Consider the following 9,778-nt stretch of genomic DNA (forward strand, 5'->3'; position numbering starts at 1 on the left):
CCCCCCCAACCACCGTCTCCGTCATTCAGTCAGGACGGGTTCACAGCATCGCTTACTCTGTGCAAGTGAGAAAAGTTTTTTCTTAATAGGCCACATAAAATCTTTTGTATCTCTGCCTTAGAAAACACACGGTCCCTGATGCAGATTAAGAATTATAAAGACACGGGATTCTGTGGAAAAATGGCACAGACCTAGAAAACCACCCACCTCCATTTTAATTTTACTATCCAGTGTATGCAGACAATATTTTCTTTCCCTCCTTTTTTAAAAAAATAAAGCTACTTTCCTCTATTCAGTATCCTGATCACAGGAAAAATAAAGATGAGGGCTGGGGGGAAAAGGAGCGGGGAAGAAGAGGTGGGAGAGTTTTCCGTGAAGATGGCACTGTATCAGGAAGAAGCATTTCAGCACAAGAGCCTCACCGAAACCCAGCTTTTAGTTTTAAACCAGTTCTTTGGAGAAAAACGCCCAATCCCAATAAAACAATGTAACTTTGCTTCTGCGCACGGCTCAAGAGAGCCGGTTTGAATTTGGTGGTAGGTCAGCCGTATTCTGATGAAATATTTTCACTGGTTCTCACAGTTTAGAGGTGACGTTTAGCAGGCACACTTCTTCTCCTCCGGTTTTGCTGCATCTAGCTTTCCCGAGCTTCCTCCGTTGGCTGTGTCCGAGACCTGGGTCTTGTCCACGCACTGCTCCATACGCTTCATTATCAAGTCCAGAAGCGTGTCCACAGCCTTCTCCACGTTCTGGCCGGTAGCAGCACTTGTTTCGAAGTACGGTATGCTACGGTGGGAAGGAAAAGGTTTGCTGGAGAGACTTTTAAAGCCAACCGAGACTCAAGTCTTTGTAACGCTCCCGTTTACAAAACGTATCGCGGCATTTTGACTTCACACTGCGATAACATCAGCACAAACCTTGGCTGAAAAGGTCTTTCAGGTAACCAGAAAGTCCATTTTAAAGAGAAACCTAGGTCTGCACTACAGAACGTTTCAGGGACCACAGAACATAGCAGAAACCTTTTTTTAGGCAGATAATTACAACTATTGCTATTTAGCAGTCCCCGTAAGTCCTAGCTCCCTCCCTTCCTGTCTACTTAGAAGCACAACTTAGCTGTTTCCCTTCTGAAATCCCCTTTGAATCCAGAACCTTGCCTTCCAAATGATCTTTTTCAGAAGAGAAGATTATCAATTGCTCCAGCACTTCCATCATATGAAACCTGGCATGGGCTACCCTCTCCTCAGTGTCGCTGTCCTCCTTACCTGGCTGCAGACAACTCTTTAATATTCTTTTAGTATCGTTAAGTCTAATTTGCTTACTAGTCCTCACAGTCTCTTAGGCCATCTTCTGCTGCTGGCCCAATTCTCTCTGAACATCCCTCATTGTACAGTGAGGGCAACTAAGGAAAAAAAAAAATACACATTCTTTTTGCCCGCAGCACTGTTTACTAACTACAGTAACTATCAGCCAATTTGTCCAGTTACAGGACACTTTGCAGGTGTTTTTAGTGCAAAGAAATGTAGAAGGCTCACTAGAACAAGAAAAAGGCCATTAACAGCTTTATTATCCATCACAGAAAACCAAATAAATTGAGTGTCACTGCACACCTAGAGCCTGACCAAAATCCACAGGTGTCTCCACTCCCAAACTAACTAGAAAAGCAAATTATAAATATTGTTAGTTATTTAGTTCATGACACTGAGTGTTCATCTGCCTGTGCTATACCCTGTCCTGAACGCTCGGGACAAGCCAACATCCCAAGAATGTAGTTTTCTAGTAAGAGTGCTTCCTTCCAGCCTTATTTCTTACGTTGTAATATTTTGGCCACGCTACTAGAACGGTGTGTTGCATTCTCTCTATTTCCTATTCAAACAGGTCGATCTGAAAGCGTGCCAAGTTGGGTATCGGTATAGGCGCATGTGATACCGCAATGCCTACAAATCTTAAAGAGTTTATAAGTATACTTGCAAGTATCGCTAGCCAGTCATCAGCTACACTTATAACAGTTACAGACTAAATTTAGCTTCTGTCATAATTTGCTTACCCATATTTGTCTGCCAGATCTTTTGCTTGCCTTTCGTTTACCTCCCTTTGGTCTGATAAATCAGCTTTATTACCAATTAAGACTATATCTGGATTCTCACAATATGCATTGGCTTGCAGCTGACCTAGAAGCAAAAATAAACAGGAGTTAAGAGAACGCTGGAACCACCTTAGAGACCGAGACTGTTGACAAAACAATTCAAAATGCCTTTCTTGCTCCCCAGATACATTTCCTTGTCGTACATTTACTTGCTAAGGGGAATTTTTCAAAGTAGGAAGTAGAAAAGGTACTAGAAAATTATTTCCAGTATTTGTTTTACCAACATACAGCAAGAGTTAACTGCAATGAGGTGCACTAAACAGAGTGCTTTAGCAGAGGAGAACCTCCACCAGCCAGAGCTCCTCTTCTACAAGACTCACACGGACGTGGTGGAATTACAAACAACGTCCCACGTCATCTGCAAACGCAGCTCTTCAGAGGCAGAGGCCAAAATCCTCAAGCGTGTTTTTCTCTTGGATATACTCAATGCTTTAAATGCAGTTTTATTCATCTGAAGATCCACGCATAAGTACTGTCCACAGCCTCAGCCCTTGTAAGTTATTGTACAAAAGCCATTTATTTATACTCGCCTCACTCCTGGGGGACTGACTGGAAAAGGTGCAGTATGCACAGAACAAATTAGAGATTCAGCTTGGTAAGCAGTGGAAGATTGCGATGACAGGGATTGTTTAGCGGGAGGAAGGAATCTCTGAAGAAGATGGAGCTGTTTTCACAACGCTATCCGGATTCTCACGTTATCCCCACTTCAGCTTGTTTGCTGGAAAACTGCCAGCTGGAAAGGCGCTGGCCTCTGTCCTTCCAGCCCTCTAAGCACCCTCAATTAAAAACAAACTTTAAGAATTTAACCTTTGTTTCACTTTTAGTGTAGCCGTTGTCTGAAGGAAAACCAACAACAGCAAACGCTATGCGCTTGCAAACCAAATCCTCAAAGCCCAATCTTAATTTTAACTTCAACCTCAAAGCAGACAAGAAGGAACCACATTCTGCTTTACAAATAGAAAACACGCCATCAAGATAACCGAGATACCCACAGTACAGTTTCCGAGCTCCCGTATATCATCTCAAATACGGGGTATGGCCAAGGAAGCATCGAATGCCATGAATTTTCAAGAGGCAATAGATTTATTCAAATTGCATCAAATCCAAACAAGATTATTAAGAATATGCCCGGAACGGTCTATCGTGCAAAAAAAGAAAGGAAAAGCATGTATCTTTCCAATTTGATGAAGCTTTCACCCCAAATTACAGGCTGCAAGTACCCCACCTACAGCTGCACTAGACACAACTACTTTCTTTGAGCATTTTCCAGCTCACAAACGATGACATGCAGTAAGCCTAGAAGCCTAAAATACACAAGAAAGCTTCAAGTCAACCGATAAATGCAAGCTCTATGGTTCTACTTACTCATCCAATTTCTGACATTTAAGAAGCTCTGTTGACTGGTGAGATCAAACATCAGTAAAAAGCCCATAGCATCTCTGAAAAACGCTGTGGTGAGACTTCGAAATCTGAAGGTGGAAGAAAAAAGACAACATAGCTCTATTAATACAAAGTGATCTCTAAGGTAAGCACTTTTCTGGCAAGCCTGAAGTGAGTAAAGGAAAAAGAGATATAAAGTAAAGCTTTTCTGAATTGCTTGCGCAACAATTCTGTTTAAAAAATATCTTGAAATCTGAAGAGTCTGCAAGATTTAGTGGATTCCTTTGGAAGTAAAAACAAAATAAAATAATCCTTGACTTTCACTTTAGCTATGATGCATCACACCAGTCAACGTTTATTAATCAGTGCGTTAGTAATCTACCAGAGGAAGCTTATATGTGAGAATATAAACACTGTCAGTGACTAATCTAGTAGTTCAGCTTCTGCCTGATTTAACTGAGAGCGAGACAGAGAGAGAAGGGCTGGTTAAAAGGAAAATAAAGATCCTGAAGCATTTAGTGTATCACAGATCGCAGGGATAGAAACGGATTCACCTGCTGTGATTACACACGCGGAGGCAATGGACGCGCACTGCTCAATACAGTCAATATTAAAGAAAACAGAGGAAGAGCAGGTGGCTGTAAAACTTTATTTCTGGAAGATATTTTTCTTGTCCTAAAATGAGGATTTCTGAGATTTTTCATCTGAACAGACTAATGGAAACGTGAACACCTCAGAACTGCTTTCCAATGAACTGTTACCTTTCCTGTCCGGCTGTGTCCCAAAGCTGGAGGTGGACCTTGAAGGCTTTGCCTGGAGATCCATTTGGTCCTCTGCTGTTGTACACCTAACGAGAGAGGCAAATCAGTACAGCCGTACAGCTCACACCGAAATCCATCCCGTGGGGCACAGCCTCTTATATTTTGCGCAAGCAATAAGCACGGAGTAAAGTTCAGTCCTTCAGTAAAAGCTGACTCTTACTGCTAAAAGCCACTTCAGAGGGCTGCTTATAATAATATTTAAAAACCCAGGAGCCACATGAAACGCCTATGAAAGCTGCGCTTTAAAGATAATTTGGTCATATTTAGTACTTCAAATTAGATACCAATTCTTTAAAACTTGGCATAGCACCGTGCTGAGCAAGCTGTCTGTGCTGTTTCATTGCTGTTCTTACAAAATTTACAGCTGGCTGACAGGATTAACCACTCTTATAAAAAGCTATTTTTTCTTCATTAACTTCTGTTGGACATTAATGACTTCCTTACTAACTGCAACTGCAAACTCACAGTGCTTAAAGAAATCGCTGCGACCTTTCGCTGGGGCTCAATTCTTTATTAAACAGAAACAACGTGTAAATTTGCTGTTGCAGGAAAAGACAGAGGGATCAAATACGTATGAGACGGTTTTGTTATCTGAGGTAGTTTAGCAGACTCGCAGCAGTTTTAAAAGCAGGCAGATATTGCCCTTGCATTTAGATTGAGAGAATTACGGACATTATGGACATGTCCGTATCCAGAGGCTGCACTGACCTTGCCCGGGGAAGCAGAACACCTCCTCCCCTGCCCAACCTGGGCCGTAAAATACAGCGTTTAGTTCTCCTGCACAACCAAGTTAATATTAATTGGGGGTTGGACTAGCTGCTTTCTGGAGGGCCATTCCAGCCTAGACCGTTCTCTGATTCTGCGGACTGATTTAAACCGTTGTCATTTCAACAGGTAGCTTCTGACTGCCTTTCCTTCCTTTGTGGCAGGTGCCCGATCTGGAAACCAGAAAAGAATCAACGGATCAACCGCACCACGTTTGGGAATGAAACTGGTTTGCTGGAGCATGGTCCTGTAATACTCGGCGTGATAAACAAGGAATCTCACAAGATCATTTTTTAATAGGACTTTTACACAATAGAAGAACATATTGAACCTTTTGGATCTCTGTCTTAGCCGTCAATCTCTTAGATAGACCTTCAAGACATTTCAAAGCTGGCAATTTCATGTAAGATGTCGTTTCTCCCACACTTATAAACTCTTTTACCCCAAAATGTAGGGTAAGGGAAAAATACGGAAGAAATCTGTCTGCAACCTTTAGCAGAAAAGTTCAACCTTCTGGAAAGAATCCAGCACCCGTGTTCAAACCACGTTAATGAGCGTCTGACCAGCCAGGGAAAGAGTATTCCAGCAATTTGCATGTTCAGACATTTCCTTGCAATAAAACCGTGTTTTTAATATTGTACGCTTATTACATCAGTGCAATCCCACAGTGCAGAGAAGGAGCCAGGCTCCACTCTGACCTGAGCATCACGTTTAACCGGCCTGAACTTGCTTAGGGCTGATTATGAGAAATTTAAGACAAAATCCAGATCCACGGACCCCTGAACCCCCATCCTCCAGGCAGAGCCTTCACGCCCCTGTCACCATGGCAAAACTGAACTGGGCGCAGCAGCCGCAAACACTGGCAGTCATGAAAAAGCTGCCAGGGAAGATGAAGGCGAACGGGGGAGCGATGCCCATCTTTTCATGGTATTCTAGCGAAATAACAGGAGCTTAAAACGTTAAGTTAAAAAGAACCAAATTTAAAGAGGCCTCCATCTTCCAACTGGGCAAGTATCTACATTTCTTTTTATTAAGGAAATGACTAAAATAATTGCCCAGGGTCTAATATCTCATATGTATCATGGTTTTACTGTTCAAGCAAGCTAGAGGGATTCCTATTAGAAAGCTGAATTTGTCCCCTCTATTTAGCCTGTATCAGTTGTCAGGATCTACGAGCAGATACATTAGTCACATTAAATTAAAACAAAGCGAGTGTGCTCTCATATCCCCAAAAAGCACCTGAATGACACTACAGAAGACTCTCATCTTCTATTTAACCTCAAGAAACAAAAGCAGGGCAGAGCAGACTCGCACACCTTGCATTGAGAAGCACATCAGTCCTAACCTACGAGGCCTCCTGATCACAGGCTCGGTATGCTCAGCCCCCGGCCTCGCTGCTGGCACCGGCGCAGAGGAGCAGCGTGATCCGGCTGCTGGAACCGCTTCTTGTGCCTTTGCTAGCTTACAGTCCCTCAGGGGTCTGTACTGGGGCCAGCGCTGTTCAATATCTTCATCAATGACATAGCGGGATCGAGTGCGCCCTCAGCAAGTTTGCAGGTGACACCAAGCTGAGCGGTGCAGGTGACCCGCCTGAGGGACGGGATGGCACCCAGAGGGACCTGGGCAGGCTGGAGAGGGGGGCCTGGGTGAACCTCATGAGGTTCAACAAGGCCAAGTGCAAGGTCGGGGCAACCCCCGGTATCAGCACAGGCTGGGGGATGAAGGGATGGAGAGCAGCCCTGCCGAGAAGGACTTGGGGGCACTGGGGGATGAAAAGCTGGCCACAAGCCGGCAATGTGCGCTGGCAGCCCAGCAAGCCAAGCGTCTCCTGGGCTGCATCCCCCGCAGCGTGGGCAGCGGGGCGAGGGAGGGGATTCTGCCCCTCTGCCCCGCTCTGGGGAGACCCCCCTGGAGCCCTGCGTCCAGCTCGGGGGTCCTCAGCACGGGAAGGACATGGAGCTGTGGGAGCGGGGCCAGGGGAGGCCACCGAAATGCTCCGAGGGTGGCACAGCTCTGCTGTGAGGGCAGGCTGAGAGCTGGGGGGGTTCAGCCTGGGGAGGAGGGGGCTGCGGGGAGACCTCACTGCGGCCTTGCCGTGCTTAAAGGGGGCCTACAAGAAAGATGGGGATGGTCTTTTTAGCAAGGCCTGCTGCGACAGGACAAGGGGTGATGGTTTTAAACTAAAGGAGGGGGGATTTAGACTGAACACAAGGAAAAAATTTGTCACGATGAGGGTGGTGAAACACTGGCAGGGGTTGCCCAGAGAGGTGGTAGATGCCCCATGCTTGGAAACAGTCAAGGCCAGGCTGGATGGGGCTGTGAGCACCCTGATCTGGTTGAAGATGTCCCTGCTCATGGCAGGGGGATGGACTGGATGGGCTGTAAATGTCCCTTCCATCCCAAAGCCTTCTGTGATTCTATCTTACTGTGTGATCTGGAAGCAAGCTGAAACTTCTGTGCTTCTCTAAGTTTTCATCTCTTCTATTTAAATTATGAGTTTGGGGGCCAGAGTTATTTCTGGTCATAAACACACCTCATTCACTAGCGCTACAGAAACCTGCTCTTGGAAAAATCCTTTTATACCAATGTGCAATAAACGACTTTACAATCCAACACCAGAATAATGGCATCTTTCCCCTTTATCCAGTTCCTAATTATGACTTGCTTAAGCCAAAAACTAGGCCAGGAAAAGCATTATCAACGCATGCTATACCCCATAGTAAGAGAGGCAGTACATATGACATAAAATTTATTCTCAGCAGAAATGAATAAAGAAAAAAAAAAAAAGGGGGTATCGTTCGTGTGAGACAACTTACCACTCGTTTTTCCCGAAAATCTATCCCTACCGTCGTGATGAATTTTGGGTTAAATTTGTTATCGGTGTATCTGTACAGGAACGTTGTTTTTCCAACCCCAGAGTCTCCAAGAGCCAGGAGTTTGATCAGATAATCATAGTCTCCATCAGTCATAGTGCTAATTTTTAGGAACCTACGTAAACAGGAGGAAAAAAAAAATTGATTTAATGATAACAAAACCCCCCTTCTGTTTGTGTTTGCCTCATTTCTATTTTTGTTCATTGAAATGCTACTGCCTGTGCTCAGGGTTGAAAGTTATGTTTGTGTATTTTGAAAAACGCTAACGCAAAGCAGCAGTGAAACTCGCAATTTCGGTTCAGGTGCCAGGAGATGATATAGCTTACACTTTCAATTTTCTAAATAAATAAAATTGAAGCTTAGAACACAAAGTTTGGGACAAAAAGATTATGTTTGTTCTGAGGATCACAATAAGGCCTATAATGAACACAGGTATGAAACCTAGGGCTAAATCCTTCTGCTCAAAGTATTTTATTATGAGTTTGAAGAAAAAGGGTAGTGCAGAAACAGGCGTGAAAAGGAAACTCTGACAGGGCAAGGACCATTCTCAGGGCTCAAGCTCTAACCAGTATAACATGACATTATCAGGGCTATGTATTTTTATCTTGAAAGAAATATTTTCCCCCCCCCCAAGAGAACTAATTAAAAAAGCAGAGTAAGCAATTATCCCAGGGCCACTGCTCATAAAAGGAGAGAGCTCAAACGCCGTTTATTCTGTAGCATAACCAGATGAACCCCCAGCCGCCTTGTTCTGCGCAGCACGCAACCCAAAGCACCCCCTCATCAAACGCTGCAGATATTAATTGGAGCGAAGAAGAAAGAAAAAAGCAGATGGCAAGCCCACCGCCGGGGTTCAGCTCCGCGCCTCCGTTCGGCTGCGGCTGTGACGGCAAGCATCTCCCGCGGCCCAGGTTGCCACCCGAGAGCGGCCGATGGCCGGAGAAAGCCACAGACAGCTTACACGCCTCGACAGCAGTTGTGGGCTCTTTTCTAGTCGTAGCGGTGAACAAGACCAGCAAAACCTACCTCATTAAGCACTTGGAAAACAGATATACTCAGAAAGTAACACAAATTTGCAGAAAGAGGAAAATATTTATCCTATTTACCCAGGCTGTCCCGCAGCCCGGGCAGGAGGTCCCGGAGCAAAGCGTATGCCGCAGAAATGATTTCTGTGGGATTTTCACGGCCCCACACAGCAATTCCTGGCTTTTCCCGATCTGCCGAGTCAAGTGACACAACGTATTTGGGAGGGAAAGCCAGACACAAAGGAGGGACAGCTTTTCAGTGTTTTCTTCTGCTTTGGTCTTTTCCCGGTTGGCCAATGCGACCGAGCGCCGGTGTTCGGGGTCCCACCAACAGAAACGTTCCTGCTCCGTCCGAAGCAGGGCACGGCGCCTGCCAGCACAGCCTCCTGCAGGAGCCACGCCACGGACGCCCACCTGCAGCACAGCACCCTCCTACAATTACTTCCCAGCCCGGCCAAGCCTTCACCCAGAGGAGGAGCACCCTTTCGCCAACCGGACTGCTCCCCCAGCAGGTTTTTTATTATTTCAAGTTCAAGGGGAGCGTTGTATTACCTTCAACCTAGAGCTCCAATTACTGTATGTACTTCGTTAGTATTTGCTATAAAGCTCTACAGAAGGAAAGGGGACCTACGTGAGAAATAGGCCTACAAAGTATTTATTCACGTGAATAAAACGCCCCAATGATGAGAAAACCGGAATCGTATGAAACACCACCTGCATCCTCTCTTACCTTGTTCTCAACAGAATTTAAGCCTTCTCTTTTTTCCAACA

At 45.1% G+C, this 9,778-nt stretch overlaps 1 protein-coding gene across 1 annotated transcript; it reads right to left on the reverse strand.

Annotated features, from left to right (window-relative positions):
• Positions 1-596: 596 nt before the first annotated feature.
• On the reverse strand, positions 597-8,078 carry RAB27B (RAB27B, member RAS oncogene family; the record flags this gene model as incomplete). The annotated part of the gene is made up of 5 exons (XM_082335654.1): positions 597-786; positions 2,045-2,168; positions 3,509-3,612; positions 4,285-4,370; positions 7,926-8,078. 5 exons carry the CDS (start codon positions 8,076-8,078, stop codon positions 597-599), a joined length of 657 nt encoding a protein of 218 aa, XP_082191780.1.
• Between the last annotated feature and the right edge of the window lie 1,700 nt (positions 8,079-9,778).

The sequence above is a fragment of the Platalea leucorodia genome (genome assembly GCF_965183815.1).
Source record: "Platalea leucorodia genome assembly, chromosome: Z".
NCBI lineage: Eukaryota > Metazoa > Chordata > Aves > Pelecaniformes > Threskiornithidae > Platalea > Platalea leucorodia.